The 19,797-nt window shown below is 43.8% G+C and overlaps 1 protein-coding gene across 1 annotated transcript; it reads right to left on the reverse strand.

Moving 5' to 3' along the window:
* Positions 1–8,500: 8,500 nt before the first annotated feature.
* On the reverse strand, positions 8,501–12,641 carry tmprss13b (transmembrane serine protease 13b; the record flags this gene model as incomplete). The annotated part of the gene is made up of 11 exons (XM_080529109.1): positions 8,501–8,737; positions 8,984–9,126; positions 9,235–9,333; positions 9,590–9,768; positions 10,199–10,361; positions 10,610–10,653; positions 10,841–10,936; positions 11,177–11,303; positions 11,896–12,030; positions 12,285–12,395; positions 12,566–12,641. The coding sequence occupies 11 exons, from the start codon at positions 12,639–12,641 to the stop codon at positions 8,501–8,503; spliced, it is 1,410 nt and encodes a 469-aa protein (XP_080385235.1).
* Between the last annotated feature and the right edge of the window lie 7,156 nt (positions 12,642–19,797).

The raw sequence follows: 19,797 nt of genomic DNA on the forward strand, positions 1-19,797 counted from the left end.
ACACACACACACGCTGCTCCCAAGATCCCTTTTTGAGAATATTAGCCTGCTATAGTCCTGAACTTATTGTTCTGTCTGTTTGAGAATGTATGGCTTTCTTGGCCTCACTACAGTTTCTGCAAGCCAATACCCTTTTAGATTACATGTGTGTATGTTTTTTGTTGTTGTTCATCTTTCATCTTTCAGCCCATCAGCCCACCCCATGTGGATATTGATGTGCTTACATCCAAATTATTGATTTCACTGCACATTCGCCATCATAGGACCAATATATGTTCATCTTACGGATGGACCAGTGAAGCACATTCCCAGTTCACAGAGGCTATTGAGAGACACTCTATTTGAGCTCAATGTTGGACGGGAAACCTGACATGTGATGGGGTCCAGACTCAGTATAGTGCTGATTTGGCAGACAAGAGTCACAGCATTCACTGTAACATCAACCTCTGTCCTCTTCAGTGCATTAGCTATGCCTCTACCTTCTGTTTTCTCATTTAAATAGATACAATGTGAAGAGAACAGGTGCAGAGGGATCTTCACTTCACTGATTTGATAGCACAAAACAGGAGTTGTCGGTGTGCATGTGCCTACCCAGAGGTTGTGTGTGTGTGTGTGTGTGTGTGTGTGTGTGTGTGTGTGTGTGTGTGTGTATGTGAGCTATATAGTACAGATATACTGTACACGTTTGCATACACCTAATCAGACCATGTGTTTGTTCTTGTTTGTTTGCCCTGAAATGGGGTATTACAGTATAATGGAATGGAATGGACTTTATTTGTCATTGCTACAGTACAGGTACCAAACAACGAAATTTAGGAGGGGTGGCTCCCCTGGTGTTAGGAAAGGGGAAAAAAAAACATTTTAGAAAAAGCATAAAAGCATAAAATCACAAGAAGGTAAGGAGCTGGTTTACATCAATAAAGGCTATGTACACAATCCACTGTACTATACTGCACAGATAGTCAACTAGGGTTGTCATATTGCACAAAAGTATTTTTTCACGTTATTGATTGATTGATTGAAAAACCTTTATTGTCCCCAATGGGGAAATTTTGTTGTCAAACAGCTCAGTTAGGGCAGAAAACATTCAATACAGAAAACAGAAAACATTCGATAAAATACATAAAACAGTGCAGGCTCAATAAGTAAAAAGTTCCAAAAGTTCCAGCTCCAGGTCTCCCCCACCCTGCAGGGCCTGGTTGTAGAGTCGGAGTGCAGCTGGAACAAAGGACACTTATTTTAAAGTGTCACAGTTTGCAGGCTTGAAAATGTACATGTTTGTGCCTCAGCACTAGCTGCCATACAATCCGTCCGGACTGTCCTGGGCCCAGAACTTAGGCCTTTTCTGTGTTCACGTATAAACGTGTGTATGCTCTTCCTGAGCATATTTCTCAGGAGAGAGAGAGAGAGAGAAAGATCTGGTCAGCTCCTAACTCTTCCTTGATGACTTTAACTAAGCAGAGAGCAGACTGATGAATGTGCTTTGTCAGACTGTCCAAAAAGCCTGTCTGCACCCGGAGCAGGCATCCTTGTTGTGGCCTGCTTTTGAATCCTCTCCGTATCTTCCCCACCTCATCCTCCAGCCTGAACCAGACATTGACACAGTGAACATGATACAGAGCTGTGGCTTAACACCACTAACCTCTGCCTAATCCCACCGAATCATCTCTCCACTTGCACAGGTTTTGTTTCAACCCATCACATCAGCTGTCTCCTCATCTACTGTATTACCCTTCACCTCTACCCCGAAAGCCGTAAGATACCCTCCCACATAAAGCAACACTAACAAGGCTATCAATATGAAGGGCCCAATCGTCCCCTGAGATTCATGCATTCATGCATACATTCTCTCCTCTCCCTAAACCATTGGAAGATAGTTGGACTGGACTTTAGCTTCAAGGACCCCTGAATCAGCTATACAAGCTATCAGGTTGCAAGTTTGCATTGTAAAGCCTTATCAAGTCTGATTACATAAAAACGTTGGCCTTATCTAGAAATCCCACTAGATGTATCCTGATATTAGACAGAGCCGTTATAGGGAAAATTATGCTCAATTGTATAGGATAATTGTTCCAGTTTGTGTACATTAATTTTCACAAATGCAATACAATAAATTGCAATTTGAACGGCTGCTTCCATATTCTTGTCTCGCGCAGGGTCGGGTTCAAATGAGGACTGGTTGAATGGTTGAACTATCGCCAAAATTCGATAACATTTATTCCATTTCCTGACGACACCTATCCTAACATGGTCCTCCATTCAAGGCTAGGCTTACTTGATGCGTTGATGAAGACAAGCCTACCGATAAAGTTGAGAATAGCAAGCCGAAATGTCCTCAACCTGAATTGAGGCAATAGTTGTTAATATTGGCTATTCCATTAGTTAATTGTCAAATGGGCACATGAACGCTAAAAACACAATTAACTATCCGACATAGTAGTATGAAACACATCCATAATTGCTTGATCTCGTGGAATCTGTGTCTATTTTGATTTGTGACGCGGGAAGCCTATGCGCGGTGTAGTAGGCCTACGAGTTGAATTATTTTTTAATACATGTGTTCTTGCTGCCACCCTCTGGTTCAATCCGGGATTGCACCTGATAGAGTACTGTACATTCTTTGTCGTTTTTTGTACCCAGTAACACGTCTCTGTAAAAATTAAAATAGGTCTATAATAATTTGTAACAATTTTGTTTTGAACCTTCTAGTATCAAGGCTAGAAAACATTTCGAAATTTCGAAACGTTACCACACAGCAGACATTAGGCTCGTTGTTTTAAGCTATGCTAGTAAATCCCTACTGAATGAAAGTTTCATCATATTTTATCTGTCTTTTTTAATGTCTTTTTCTCAATTTCACTTGAAGATGTAGTGGGGGGGCGCAAGTGGGGTCGAAGAAATCGTTCAATTTTCTTCATAAATCTCCTTTCTTCTACATCTCTCTATCTACCTTCTACAACAAGATTCCGGGCAGTTACCATGGTAACGGGACGCGAAATAGAACTAGCTAGCTAGTCTTTACCTTGCCTAGTTTAACCAACTTAATAAAAACACATTAGGCCTACAAAGAATAATCCAAAAGGGTTCTAAAACTTTTGTACAGGGTCCTTTTCCTTTTTTATCATTGAAACATGAAAAAAACCTTGCTTTACATTTTGCAGAAAGGTGTCATGTTTAACTTTGTAGCATTTAGTTTTCAGGTTTGCTTTCAATCACTTGGAGATTAATTGTAACAGACATTTAAACCAGGGTTGTCCACATTTCTGCACCCCACTGTATCCCAGCAGTCCTGAAATCACGGCACTGGCTCAGATTTAACGACTCTTTAGTCTATAAGTCACTCCTCCACGGCCATGCACCCAAATACATGATGGACATGGTTGTAGACACCAGGTAGACCCCTGAGGTCCACTGGCTCTGAACTCTTGACAGTCCCAGAAGCCAGGACCAAGAGATATGGAGAAACAGCGTTCAGTATTTATGCTCTCAGACTCTGGAACACCCTACCAAAGAGCCTGGGATTGACCAAAACTCAGGAAACATTTATTCAATCTCGCCTTTTAAATCTCTGCTACTATTGTTGTTTTATTTATTTATATTGTTATTTTATCTCTATTGTTGTTTTATCTCTATTATTGTTATTTTATCTCTATTGTTGTTTTATATCTACTGTTATTTTATATTTAAATCATAATTTAGTTATCATAATTTTAAAATCTTTATTAATGAAGAAAATAATTACATTTGTGGGTTTCTTTTGTTGCTCGCAAGGCATTCTGTGAGATTTACCTTCATGAATCTGAATTTTTATTTATTTACTTTTATTTTTAATATATTTTTGACCAGAGGTATACAGTTTTGATTTTTAACTCTCCATGACCTGGCTACATAACCTTATTATCATAATTCTCAGCAAATAAACATACAATGTTTCATTCCCCATAACATTTTATTGTAGCCACACTTACAGCCTCATTTCAGAACTGTATTTTTCATATTGCTCCTCCAGGAGTCATGATGACATGATGAATCCATGAAGGCTCATGGCACAGTGATGTCATCAGAAGGGTGTACTTGGTCTGGAACAAAGCACATTTTAGACACATCCCATATAACCCACTGGACTAGACATTATACAGTAGATGGTGGTACATTGTCACAGCCTAATCATTGGGTTATTACTGACAAAGCTGGGTCAGCTTATTGCATTACCTTGTTTCAATGTTCATCAGTGTTCACAATCACAGCCCTGTAAAGAATAGACAACACAGCCCAAGCTAAACCAATGAACCACGGTCAGTGTGACTCTATCTATGCTAGTAGTAATAGTAATAGCAGTAATTGATAGGTGTGGTGTTTTGAGTGTATGATGATGTGTATGATGTTCAAAAGATTTAGTATGTTCTTACTTATTCCGTTTCCTCCCACAGCTAAGCTTGTTACCTGTGCAGGCAGAGGGATACAGTGAGATAAGTTAACCACAGTCCAAACAGAGGTAGCTTACACATCACACAGCACACTGATATTGCCCCTTTCAGAAATTGCATTTTAAATCAGATTGACAGCACTTTTTCAACAGATAACTGTGTCAAAGTGTAGCAATCACTCGCAAATCATTCAGGCGTTCATTCACAATGGCTTCTCTACAATACCACTCTAAATCATTCCGTACATATGAAAGGGGATGATTTAACATATTTGTTGCAAGCTCATTCATGTTGGACATGTTGGGGATGTGTCCATAACATGTCTCTAGCAAGGAGGACACTCACTGAACATGACAGCAAAGCCCAAGCAGAAGAGCACTGCAGCTATTATTAGCCCTCCTCTTCTTAACAAGGGATAATCTGAGAGAGAAAAATACTTTACAGTTACTAATATCACCAGAACAAGAAGCTAATCATAAAAGATTCTAACATAACATACAACATAATACTGTATTGTATATAATGTATATATTATTTGTCAACCATACACTTTGCAGTATACAGTACAGTCCCAGCAAGCATTATTCACTTACCATAGTTAAAGTCATAATCTGAGGGGTGTGCTTCTGAGGCAAAACAAATACAAGAAATGGCATTAGAATTCTGAATTTCAACAAATGTACAGTATTATGTCTTATTCAAATGGTAAATAATCTTTGTGTTTTTTTATAAACGCTAAATTCTAAACACCAAACGATAGACAATTATACATTTAACTGCTCCTCCTGAGACATCTTCTGACCCTCACCACTACGTCTCCTAAAGACATCCGCTTTCCCCTCTACTGTGTCCCTAAGAACTTCTATTGCCCCCCTTGTACTGTTTCTCAGTTTCTCCAGTAAAAAAAAAAAGTTTTAGAATAAGGTGATAGGGAGAAGGTTTTTCCTTCTATCAATGGCCCCGGGCCCGAGCTAGATTACTCTTCCTGCAACGAATGGTGGATTGCTGATTCACATGCTTAGTATTCAAATGTATTGATTGTAAGTCGCTTTGGAATAAGGCGTCTGCTAAATGCCAAAAATGTAAATGTAAAATGTTAATAGAAAGGATTAGAACATTGGTAAGAATGTGAGGATCAGCTGACTTACCTCCACTCATAGTGTCTGCGTGTGTTGGGAGCTTCTGAGATACTGACTTTAGGTTAGAGGGGCAGGCAGGGGTGAGCTATTACAAAAAAACCAAGGTTAGGATTGGACCTGCCCTTTCTTACACACACACACACACACACACACACACACACACACACACACACACACACACACACACACACACACACAGACGAACACATGCGTGCGCGCACACACACACGCACACAACACACACACACACACACACACACACACTCACACGCACACACACACACACACACACACACACACACACACACGCGCACACACACACAAACACACCCTGCTGCAAAGACCTGAACAGATAAATGCTGAAGGTCAGTTACTTATAGAGTATCGGGGTAGACTAAACAATGGCACATGTCTAATCAGGTGTCCTACAGTATTTGTTCACTGTTTACATAAGCATTTTCCAGCAGTACATGTAAGTACAGTAATGCAGCATTGAGTGACAAGAGGGGTTAGTTCTGGGTGAGTGAGTGGTTAAGGTTTAATCCCACAGAAGGTCAAAGCAAGGGTATCCCAATATCTTCTCATGTGATCTCTCTGCAGTCCAGAGGCTGAGAGGTCCAACCATTCCCAATGGAAAAGACCACTCACCTGAGTTGAATGGCTTAGGTAAACACCACCGTTGTAGCTGATATCTCATTCTGATTGACTAACTGAGAAGGCAAGGTCTGCTGGTTAAACATCCAAGCCATAGCCAGATCCTAGACAGGGGTTAATCAATGTTTGGGTCATCTTTAGATAAGATGAGAGGACCCACACATTCCTTCTCTTTAACCTGACATAGAGGTTTAGTAATCACACTGAGGAGTCCAGTGTGAAGTAGCAGGGGAATAGAAGGTCCTCCAACTGAAGAGTGGGTAAAATAAGACAATGATGCAAACATGAAGGTTTTGTAGTGTTCAATCTCAAGCCTGGTGCTGTTCTGTGAACTACAGACCATGAAGCCAAATACGCATTGATGCAATAATATTATGGTTTTAGCCCTGAAGGACAGAGCAGACCGTCCTACAAACACAACCATATCATACTTAATAGTGATTGGTCTAGGAGACTGAGCTCAAGACGAGGATTCTAGGAACAAATGTCATTTCATAATATACACGAACGCACTCACGCACACAGACACACACACACACACACACACACACACACCTCATTACAATTTAAGTTGTTTCAGCACTTGTGTTAATTGGTGTTAAGGAAACAGCGGACATGTGCTGTATGTGGGAGGGCTGGAACTCCGCTCTGTTAGTTTGGCATTGTGGCCTAGTTAACAGGTGACTTATACAAAGGTCCACAGGCATCACATCTACCACTCTACTCTGTCTAGACACCACATCTACCACTCTACTCTGTCTGGACACCACATCTACCACTCTACTCTGTCTAGACACCACATCTACCACTCTACTCTGTCTGGCCACCACATCTACCACTCTACTCTGTCTGGACACCACATCTACCACTCTACTCTGTCTGGCCACCACATCTACCACTCTACTCTGTCTGGACACCACATCTACCACTCTACTCTGTCTGGACACCACATCTACCACTCTACTCTGTCTGGGCACTTGGAAAAGCCTTATGCTTCTCTGCAGTCAATAACAAAATGACACCCTTGTGCTGCAGTCAATTACTGATGAATTCAAACTACTTTCAGTCGACATTGAAACACAAATGTAATATTCATTGTTAAACAAATAAACCATTTAAACTAAAGTAATGATAAAATCTTTATTTCAATCAACAGTCATAAACAAGCAATTGGAATGTACCTGTGCAAATACTGTATTACACCAAAAAGTGCACATAAACAGATAAGCATCAAATAATCATCAGTGCCATAGTGCAAGTGTTGCATTTGAATGATCCGAAAATATACAGGATTCATACATACATATGTTACGGTACATGTGGGAACACGGTACATGTGGGAAAACTAGGGTTAGGGTTAGGTGCTAGGGTGCTACGGTTAAGGTTAGAGTTATGGTTAGGGGTAGGGTTAGGGTTAGGATTAGGGTTAGGGTTAGACATGCCAGCATGTACCAAATCGACGTAGCACCTAACCCTAACCCTAGTTTTCCCACATGTACCGTATTCCCACATGTACCGTAACACATACATACATACATCATCCATTTCTCATGTTTCAGCCACTGAAGATTCTTTCCCTGGATTGTGTTTGACAAAACTGTGTTTGACAAAAACAACAATGCAATGTGCATTGTCAGCAACTATACTGTATATATCTTACAAGCTAACACAACTACCGCTAAATAAAGACACATCACATTACTTAAAGCGCTTAGTAGAGAGACTAAAAACAATGGGCCTGCCATTCCTTGTTATTGTTCCAGGGTTCACAACAGTCTCTAGTCTGGTGTCACCCAGAGACTTCATGTGTTCATGTCGTGGTCAAGTCCCAGACGAGATGTCTGGGTGAAAGCCCCCGTGGTCACATCATGGTCTTGATTGCTGAGAGGCAGAGAGTAAAGGGAGAGAACATGTTGAAACCATCCCATCACAACTCTTATCTGGAGAGATGATCCTCCAACCAGTTGTAATTAGATTTGACGTGTGCAGCTGAACTAATATAAGTATGAGAAGGATGACAAAAGTGACAACAGCTGGTGAAACCAGGGACAAGTCGGCAACCGGCAGACTGTTCTGACTTTTATTCTGAAAAATGTCAATAAATGGAAAAATCAATGACACATTCGCTAGTCAAGCCAAAATATTGCAATGCAATGGATTCGGTGAGTAATCCCCACTACTACCTAGTTAGAGTAGAGTGACTTGACTAGCGAGTGTGGCATCGATTTTTTTCTGATTTTCAGAACATTTTGATTGGTTGGCGACTTGTTCCCAGTTTTACTAGCTGCTGTCACAAATGAATTGTGTGCCCTGGGAGTTGTTTGAGCATGCTTCTTCCCAGGGGTCTTGAGGGTTCCTTACCTGCATCTTACTGTAGACCCAGGGCAGGAGGCTAGTGATCCGGCTGTAGACACCTGGCCTGTTCCTCCGGCCACAGCCCACCCCCCAGCTGGTCACCCCCGCCAGGTACCAGCGCAGGTCTGGGTCCTTACACACCAGAGGACCACCGCTGTCCCCCTGGAAGAGCAACAGAGAGAGAGACAGAGTGGGTGAGATGTATAGTAGAGACTCAATTACAACAGAGGAGGCTGGTGGAGGTAGAAATTGGAAGATGGGCTCATTGTGGGGCATGGAATGGATGATTGATACAGTTGCATGCATTACAATGTCCTCCGATTTGACCTCCACCAGCCTCCCCTGAAGTACAAGTAGTGTAGTTCCACTTAGTAGTCCCCCTGGTTGACCCTGGGTTCCCAGACTGACCTGGCAGGAGTCTTTGCCTCCCCTCAGGTCCCCAGCACAGAGCATGTTCTGAGTGACTCGGCCAGAGTACACAGTGTTTCTGTTGCACACATCAGAGTCTATGATGCCCACTTCCACCTCCATTAGGTTGCTGGAACCATCAGCTGAACAGCAAACAAATCAATAATATCATGACACGTCTTACCATTATTGAATGACGTTACAACCATGTCTCTCTCTTACTCTTGTTCTCCCTCCAAATATTCTCTCACCTGTCCCTTCCGCTGTTGTCCCAAAGCCAGAGGTCCAGCACCTGGTCCCAGGAGGGAAGGTCATGTCATACGCAGGCAGACACACTGGCTGGACGTCATCTGAAACAACACATGTTTATGCTGATGCTCATGAGGCATGATGGAGCAGTATCACTACTACTAATGTCCTAGTCTCGACCCAAAGACAGCTGTGTCTGGCAATATCTGGTGATACACCGTCTGGTCAAGTTCGGTGAGCCAACTATTAATGCTATTAATAAAAAAAAACAGTTCCTCCCTTCCCTTCAACTCCCATTCTCTTGTTACAAGTGGCAGTTTGTTTGTTTCTCAGTGACAGGGTAAAGGTGATACTGACTGGAGTAGTCGACGGGCTGTGTAAGTTTGAGCAGGGCGATGTCGTGGTCGTTGGTGTCATCGTCATAGCTCTTATGGATAATGATCTTCTCCACGAAGTGTGCGGGGGGCAGCCGCCTCTGGGACACCATGCCCATGTAAACGCGCCAGTTGTTGGGCACCAGATACTTGGAGTCCGTTCTGAAGAGAGGAGAAAGTCAATGGACTCTTGTATAGAGAAACTTTTCACTGTTCAGTCTTCTCAATGTTTAGTTTCAGTCAGGTCAGTTCAGTCCAGTCTCAGTTCAGTCTTCAGTTTAGTTCAGTCTTCAGTTCAGCCAGAACTATCCACTTATATCTCCACTCAGGGTCCAGTTCTGCACTTGTCTTTGCACAATAGTGTTCTATAAGCCCTGTCATACACCTACAGTTCTGTTCTCCGTACAGTTCAGGGGAGGCTGGCAGAGGTAGAAGTCAGAGGACGGGCTCATTGTAAATGCATGGAATAGAATGAAAAATGTGTGTTTGATACCATTCCTCATTCCATTCCATACATTACAATGACCTGGGGAAGCACTGGTACTGACCTGGGGAAGCACTGGTACTGAGCTGGGGAAGCACTGGTACTGACCTGGGGAAGCAGTGGGCCGCTGTCACCACAAAGTCAGGAGCCACCAGGGAGCCTCCACAGGTGTGAGAGCCCAGGAAGTGGAGGCTGACCTGCCACGGCCAATCTCCCAACAACGCTGCAGCGCCCCCTATGATCCTGGCAGTGGCCTGCGACTTGCCACAGTCTGTCATGGGGAGAGGGAGAGAGAGAGAGAGAGAGAGAGAGAGAGAGAGAGAGAGAGAGAGAGAGAGAGAGAGAGAGAGAGAGAGAGAGAGAGAGAGAGAGAGAGAGAGATGAATCGATGAGTCAATGAAGGCAGTATCCTAATCCTGTACAAACACTGGAGGCTAGATGGCTTGAATAATGCATCTTGTCTTTGTGTATAACTGAGAGAACGGAAAGACCCAAGACGACTAGACGACAAAAACTCACTGGAACACTGCAGAGAGACGGCCTGCTGGTCGGGACAGGAGGAGCTGTGGAACACAGGAGGGAACTCACAGTTCAATCATTCTACCACTGAGGTCACAGTTGTATTATTCCTACCTCTTTGCTGTATATACATTATGTTTCATGATGTTAGTGTTTTCTAAAAGGGATACATATTCAGCTTTGAATCAGCATTGAAGCAAAGGTTTGTTGATAGTGTTGGGTTGTACCTACCTAATAGACACCTTTCCCTGGATGGTGTCTGAGCTCTTTCCTGTGGCAGTGAGAGTGGTGGAGGACACACTTGAAGTAGTGCTTGTGATAAAACTCCTACGTTAGCCATACAGAAACATATATTTGATATACATACACACTTCATTTTAGGCACACTCCATAGCCACACATTGTCTGCATGCACAGTTCCTCAAAGTGGCCACCAGAGAGCAGCAAAGCACACAAAGAGAGATTATTTTATAGTATTATAAGAGAACGCTGGCATGGCGGCAGAACCAGGTGTAGTGAGTTTGATGTGAGGGGAGGTGGAGGTGGAGGTGGAGGTGTTGTGCTCACTCTCTGAAGCCCAGTTGGGCGCAGGTCTGGTCAGCCAGCCCCTTGTTCCAGCCACTGCTGCATACAGGGAGGAAAGTGCCAGACTTGTCTGTCTTCACCTGGAGAGCCCCGTTTGTCCCGAACCTGACTAAATTACACACAATTCAATTGACGTTCAACGCATGATACACGCATGATACACTGAACAAAACACACTTTTTTTGCTCCGAGTTGAAATCAAAGACCTAAGACCTTTTCTATGTACACAAAAGGCCTATTTCTCTCAAATGTTGTTCACAAATTTGTTCAAATTTCTGTTAGTAAGCACTTCTCCTTTGCCGAGATAATCCATCGACGTGACAGGTGTGGCATATCAAGATGCGGATTAGACAACATGATTATTGCACAGGTTTACCTTAGGCTGGTCACAATAAAAGGCCACTCTAATCTTGGAAAGAGACATAGGCAAAACATTATAATTGTGGGGGGGTCAGAAAACCAAAGGCACACCTGTGCAATAATCATGCTGTCTAATTAGCATCTTAAAAATTGGAGCAAAAACAAAAGCGTTTACATTTTTGTTCAGTGTAGTTACAGAGGTGACTGAATCAGAGCCGGTGTTAACCACTTTTCTATTTATAAGTAATATTGACTGACTTAGTGCTCCTCTTACATTCATTCAGATTGTATGAGGCCTTTGATGAGCTACAGTGGTACAGGGTGTGTAGAGAGAGACTGACCACAGTTGGTCTCGTCGCTGCCCAGTGTGCAGTCCCGTCGGCCGTCACAATCCTTAGCGGAGGAGGGGCAGTCGTCTATCCCAACCTCGCTGGGCTTGCTTAGGTAATGCGTCACGAGAGACGGGCCATAACGCACTGTACACAGGTCAGAGGTCAAAGGGTAGAGGTGAGCGGATACCCAGAGCCTTGAGCAGTATATTCAAATATAAACAATGCAATATCAATGTATTATGTAATTGCATTACTCCATAAAGTACCACACAATACATTGCAATTTCTGTCATAGATGACTGCATTCCATATGCTACTGGAGGGTAGTTTTGATGACATGGTTGTAATTGATGGTTAAATGTAACTGTCATAATCCATGTTTGGTCATGTGACTGTACCTCCCAGCCAGATAGCGATGGCCAGGAGTATCAGTAGAATGGTTCCTCCTGAGCCTCCGAAACAGCGGAGACTGTTCCCACCGCAGTGGCCCTTCCTCCTCCGGACAGGGGCTGGAGGGAGACAGAACAGGGACACGTTTAGGTTCAACAGTTGTAGGTTTAGGATGCAAGGAGGAGGGAGAGAGAGAGAGAGATCATTCTGAGTGAGGCTCAGTAAGGTTGAGGAAGTAACACAGGGCAAGAAAAGACAGAGAAAGGGGAGGAGAAGGGGTAAAACGTACAGGCGACATGGACCACATTGACATGTGACATTGGCTGGGGGTAGTATTGAGGCTGGAATGGGGGGTCAGAATACATTCTGGCCCCTACCACCTCTCCATAGCGAGGAAGGCTGTGGGTGTGCACCTCTGGTGGGTAGTATGGGGGTGGACTCGCACTGGGCTGAGGAGAGAGATAACAGTAAGTCAGGTGTATCAGTGTAAACAAAAGCTCTCGGAGGGCTGAGCTAGCATGAATCTTACCTAACTTGAACACACGCACACACACACACACACACACACACACACAACTGACCAAATCCATAGAGATATAGACATTTAGTAGCATTCATTGCTGCTGTGCAACCACAATCCGCCAGGAGATGTTTCAGCAGTCTCCTCAGTGTGGTTTGTGTGGTTTGTGTGTGTGTGTGTGTGTGTGTGTGTGTAAATATGTTACTGCAGGAATGCCTGATGGGCACTCAGGTTCCATAGAGGTAACAATCACTAAGCAACAGCAACAGGTGCACTCGCACAGGTGTTGTTGATCAGGCTTCTAGCTCACACATCAGAAAACAGGTTCCACCACTGTCACAGCTTCTTTATTCATGGTCCGAGGGAAGAGGTGCAATGTTTATCTAAAGCACTGTTTGCATTCCCCTTAACAGGAGGAGCCAGTGTTTAATGTCTAGAGTCAATAAGTGTTCGTCCCCTTTGCTATGACTCCTAAATGCAAACAATGGCTCAAATGCAAACATGTCTTCAACAAGTCAACAAGTGCAAGGATAATAGTTCATGTGATTTCGGAATGAATAACTTTGTTTTTATAGGGTCTCTGATTTGCTTAGGAATCAATTATAAGATATGATTCAACTTTACTGTCATTAAACAGAGCGCAAGTACTGAGACAACAAAATGTAGTTTGTGCACACATCTCCCCCCAGGGAGAACAGAGCTCTGGGCTCTGGGCACAGGGTCATCTTCAACGCCCCTGGAGCAGTTAGGGCACAAGTCACCAGTCTCCAGTCACAAGCTCACATCCAGCTCCCTCCTGCTGGGGTAGGGATCAAACCAGCAACCTGCCAACCCTTTTCACCCTTTTTCACTACAGTATGAGTGTTTGTGTTTGAATGCGGTTTAAACATTCTCTGGTTTCGTTTCTAATACACAGACACTACTTCCTTTTCACTACAGTATGAGTGTTTGTGTTTGAATGCGGTTGAAACATTCTCTGGTTCGTTTCTAATACACAGACACTACTTCCTTTTCACTACAGTATGAGTGTTTGTATTTGAATGCGGTTGAAACATTCTCTGGTTCGTTTCTAATACACAGACACTACTTCCTTAACATTCCATCAATACTTCCTCCTCTGCTTAGAAAGAAAAGATCTACAGGATCAACGCAAAACAGAGTCGTGCATCACTGATCAATGAAACACAGCTGACTTAAGTGGCAGAGATTATACAGAAATGATCAAATTCAAATGATCGGTTTCTCTTTAATACATGTCTCTTTAATACACAACCAAATCCTTTATAAAACTCCCATTAAAATCAATACACTCTACACGTACCTGATGATCTAGCAAGAGATATGACCAACATACAGTATCTTGTATAAAACTTGAACTGATAATGTTTTTTCCAAACTAAAGATTTCTTTTTACACTCAATAGATAGACATTGTCTAACATATGCTGTTGGTGAGTTATAGAGCATAACTTGTGCCAACAAGTGGATATGAGTCTTCCCTCTTTATCCATCTATTCCTCAATGCACTGAGCCGGTCTACCAATTCACCTCTATGGCTTTAAACTAGCCTACATGTTTAGTGGTCCAAAATACCTGATATGTACAGCAAACTGAGACATAAGAAAAGGCATGAGAGAATATGATGTCAGCAGGATATAGATGACGTATGCTGTACTGTGACTCCTCACTGAAGGCCAGGTGAGGCTGAGAGAGCCTTTTATCATAGAAGAGTTATTGATGTCCACCTACCTGATCATATGCCATGTGTCACTCTGGGGTCCAGTGGGGTCTGAGGTAGTCTCGTTGAGGCTTGATTCACTTCTGAAAGACAGCTCCTTCTACAGCTTTTAATGCTGTCAGTGTCAGTTCGGTGTGATTCAGAATCTCTGCTATTAAGAATCAGCAGGAACAGGTATTCAACCCTCACTCACAGCCTCCCTCCCCACCCTCCCCACCCACTTCCTGCTAAACTGGTTCCAGAGTTGAAAGTGTATGACACGACCTACTGTATGACCAAGCTCATTACAGGCACACACGAGCTCTACAGCACTTGTTTGTACAGCACATGTTTATGGTTTGTTTGGAATGAATGACCGAGGACAATACAGACATTTCACATGACACCAAATCAAACAGCCGTCATAAGATTAGCACCATACCTCCTCAGAGGAGCCAACTTCCCTGGAGATGCCATACAGTATTAAGCTATCATCCATGGATATTGTTAGAAATACTAAACATTAATAGAAGAGGCTTGAAGGGATTCACACACTTGAGTGGAATATTGAAGTTACATCATCAGCAGTCAACCAGCCAGACATACCTGTATGCATTTTCCATCCCCCATCCTGAACACTGTGACAAATGAAAAGGCTTTAATTAATTCACAAATACCATTTAAAATAATTACCCTTTCCTACTAATCACATAATGCTGTAGAACCAGGCAAAATAGCCATGCCCTACAGGCCTGCCATACACAGAAGAATGTGTCAGTACCTCAGGGTGGATAGGTGCACCCCATTGCCACTAACTCAAAATGCCTTACTGTACATACTGTACATACTGTACATACTGTACACAGTATCAGTTAGCAGGATGGCCATCTTTCCCTGTAAGATGACAGACACACTGGTACAAGTACACTCACCGAACACTTCATTAGGAACACTATACTAATACTGGGTAGGGCCTCCCTTTGCTCTCAAAAAACGGATTGTTCAGGTGCACTTTCAAGCTGTGAATCTCCTGTTCTATGACATCTCAAAGGTGTTCTACTGGATTCAGATCTGGTGACTGGGAAGACCACTGAACAACACTGAACTTATTGTTATTTTCATGAAACCAGTTTGAGATGTATTTTGCTTTGTGACATGATCTATAATCATGCTGGAAGTAGCCATTAGAAGATGTGGCCATGAAGGGATGGTCAGCAACAATACTCATAAGCTGTGGCATTCAAGCAATTATTGATTGGTATTAACAGGCCCCAAATCACCATTAATCATCTCATCGCTTCACACCAAACCAATTAGCTTGATGAGCATAGGTCCCGCCCAGCATACTGATTGGTCACTCAGGCACAGTAAGTGATTTTTGGGAGTAATGGAGTTGTGGCATCTGTTTGATGGTTGTTTTCCACGACTTGGCAGAGACATTACCTGACACCTCTGTAGAGAAGTTGAGAAAGAGAGAAAGAGAGGATAGACCCGGACAGCTAGGACACACTGGCAAAGGACAAGACAGACAGTGGTATGTTATCAACAAAACAGCATCAGCTCGACTTCTTCATGAGGAGATAATGTTACACATTACACAGTTCATTTTACCATCCAAGTTTAATGAAATGCAATTCGTGACCATAATGAATCCAGATTATTTCACTGAATTTCTTGAGGCACAGATGTTTCACCCATTGATGCCCCTTCTGTTAGAGCCTGATTCATACACTGCCGCAAAGGCTGCCAAGTCAGCACCTACATCTACATCTAACCCAAGGTGAGTGTTGCATATATATGACCTAGTTCTATTGTTTAAATCGCTCTGAATTATGTTTTAACTAAACAAAACATAATTTCATTGATATTAATCTCAAAGAATAGGTGTTGAACAATCTAATTAACTTTCCTGGTGCTTCTTCGGACTTAGCTGACGAAGAAGCTTTCTACCAGGTTCTGGTAGAAAAGGAACAATTAACTATTTGACACGTGTTGCTAAACTCTTTGATTTTAGACTCAATTGCAGATTTTGTCCCAATTGAAGACTTTTGACTTTCTCATTTGTCTTGCGGCTCTGATCATACCTAAACTGCAGAAGAGGCAGAATACGGTGGCCCGGATGGACCATAGCCAGAGGGCCAAGAGGAGGCTGACCGTGATCATTGTGTGTTCCATACTGTTCACACTGGGGATGCTGGCAGTGGCTGGGTACCTCAGTATGTCTCTCCTCTATCTAGTTTGAAACTGTATTGTATTGTTTCCTTCCATCCATTTTCAACAGGTGAAAATTCCCATTCCCTTATGAGGATGGGCCATTGTCCACATCTCCTCTACCCCTCCGACCTCAACCCCCTCCTCTGTGTCCTCCAGTCAAGCTCCAGGTGGACCGCAGGTTCTACTTCTGCTCCCGGTCCCTGCGGTTCATCCCCCTGGCGAGGGCGTGTGATGGACAGGCCGACTGTGCGAGTGGAGAGGATGAGCTCACCTGTGTGTCCAGCTACAAGGCCAACAGCACCATCCCAAGTAATCACCACCCGCCATCTCATCTCTTTTACCATTTCTCCTTCACAATCCTCTCAATCTCCGCCTACCCCTCCTTCTCTCTCTGTGTCTCTCTGTGTCTCTCTCTGTGTGTCTTTCTCTCTCTCTCTTTCTCTGTGCAGTACGGTTGGTGAGGGCAGGGTGCTGCAGGTGTTCAGGGTGGAGGCTGGCTGGAGCAGTGTGTGTGCCGAGGACTGGAGACGGCACCACACCCACAGTGTCTGCCAGCAGCTAGGATACACACTGTGACAGCTCCACGCAGACGTTTTCTTCTGTTCTACACTGTCAGCCTTAATTCAGATTCAGATTCAGATAAAGTTTATTGCCATTATGCTTGACACATATAGGAATTTGTTTTGGCATTACAGTAAGTGTGTTTATGCTTTTTTCACATGTATACATGAACAAAAACAATGCAAAAACAGGACAACACAGGACAGACAGTGCATTGAATAGTGCTAATATATACTGTATATATAAAGTGCAGTGCAGAGTTTTTCAAAGGTCCAGTGCATATTCAGTCCTGAGCATACTTGGGGGCGGGGGGTAGGCGGAAGCCAGAGTCATTTATCGGCCTGGCGGCTGAGGGGAAAAAACTGAGCCTGTGACGGGCCTTTGCAGTTTTAGGCAGCCGCAACCTTCTCCCAGAGGGAAGCAGGGTGAGGAGGCCGTAGCCGGGGTGGGAGGCCTACAGCACGACTCTGAATACTCATCTCCTTCACCAGGAACCCCAAAAGCAAGAGAATCCCGGTCCTCAGCCTGCCTCTGTCTCTGAGAATCTCCCTCAGTGCTGTCAGAGCTGGAGCAGAGCCTCAGGCCCACCTTCACACTTCTCTCACCAGCAGGTAAGACGCTGGGGTCGTGGACGCCATCAGGCTACCCAACTGTAAGGAGTATGAAGTATAAACTGATTTGATTGTCCCATCTTCTCTGTGTCTAAGACAAGTCTGCACCTCTGGCTCAGTGACAGCACTCTCCTGCTCGGGTAAAGACACCATTTATCATCACACATCTTCATCTAAGTCTCATTGTGCGACGAACATCACAGCGACAGCACGCTCCTGCAGATTCTTCCTCTACAACATCGGAATACACATCGGATACATCCATTCCTCACCAGTGAAGCAGCTCATCTCTTGGTCCAGTCACTGGTCATCTCCCGCCTTGACTACTGCAATGCATTCCTGGTGGACTCCCTGCCTCTACCATCAGACCTCTGCAGTTCATCCAGAATTCTGTTGCCCGCCTAGTGTTTAACCTCCCCAATGTTATCCCTCCTCCTCCTTAAGGGTTTGAATCATGTCCAGCGGGTGTACTTCAAGCCACCTCACTCTACGGAAACAGGAGATAGGCTCCTGCCCTATGGGCCATTAGGCTCTAGTGCCATTGGTTCTCAAGGCTACTTATACTTTTATCCCCCTCCTTCGCACCCTTCACTGGTTCCCGATAGCAGCTCACATCAGATTCAAGACCCTGGTGCTCGCCTACTGGGCGGCAAAGGGAACAGCCTCTGCCTACCTGCAAGCAATGGTCACCATCCAATCACCAGCCCGCTCACTGTGCGTTTCCACCTCTGCTGGCTGACTGTCCCCACCACCTCTACGTGGATGCAGCAGAGGAGAGGGAGACTTAGGATGGAGAAGAGAGTCATTGGTGGAGCTGGGGGGAGGGGGACAACGAGCCCCTGAGTCTAACCTGTTGTAGAACTGGTTCAGCTCGTTGGCCCTGTCCAGGGGCCTCATTTATATCTCTGTGCAGAGGATTCACGTGAAAAGGTGGCATCCAGACGAAACCCAGAAAGTGCTTAAGCACAAAAATATTCTGATTTATAATACAGTGCGCACGCACGTCCCACGCCAGTTTCCCTAAATCAAAATCAACTTGAACTTTGCCGCATGTGAGCGAGCGTCTTGTCCCAACCTTTTAACGCCCATAGTTGCCTATAAATAGTCTGTGAAACGCCCCTAATGAATATTCATCCATACTGACTGCATGACGACTATGTAGGCAAATTCTGACAGAAAGGCTTAAAACATTTATTTCACCCAGTGAAATTCTGTGCAACAGTGCAACGAACATGTGATAACAATATATGAAACTGCACTCATATCTGCCTGAATGAGGCATCGAAAACGGCATCAGCTTAAACGCAATTTGCCTACTATTCACCTTATTATTTATGAGAACATGCAAGTATTGTTTAATAATTACAGATCCAACTAAATGATTCCCGATTAAACTGTACAACATATTTGAGGAGTTATTTTGCAAAAACAAATAACTCTGTTTGTATTTATTATCCTAAATCGTGTTTTTTTTGTGCACTCCATTGAACTTTTCATATGTAGCAAGCCCAATCTTGCTCCGCACAGGTGGTCCGCACAGGTGCCATGGTTTATACAGAACATGAGCCCCATATGGCCGTTACTCTGGGCTGGCAGGTAAAAACATGTAAAGATTCTCTTTGTCTATCTCCTGCCATCAAGCTCTCCTCACATACAGCTCACCCTGATTGGCTCTGGGGGAAGTGTTGAACAAAAAACCACAAAGAAAATAAACTAGTCCACTGGAGAAACAGTAAAAGGGGGGCAGTAGAAGTCTTAGGAGACACAGTATAGGGGAAAGGCAGGTGTCTCAGGAGTCGCAGTGCTGGGGGGTAGTAGATGTCTCAGGAGGAGCAGTTAAGGTGTAACCTGAAGAGATGGGTCTTCAGTCTCCTATGGAAGATGGGTAGTGACTCTGCA

This window comes from Nansenia antarctica (assembly GCF_963989245.1).
Source record: "Nansenia antarctica genome assembly, chromosome: 4".
In the NCBI taxonomy this organism is placed as follows: Eukaryota; Metazoa; Chordata; class Actinopteri; order Argentiniformes; family Microstomatidae; genus Nansenia; species Nansenia antarctica.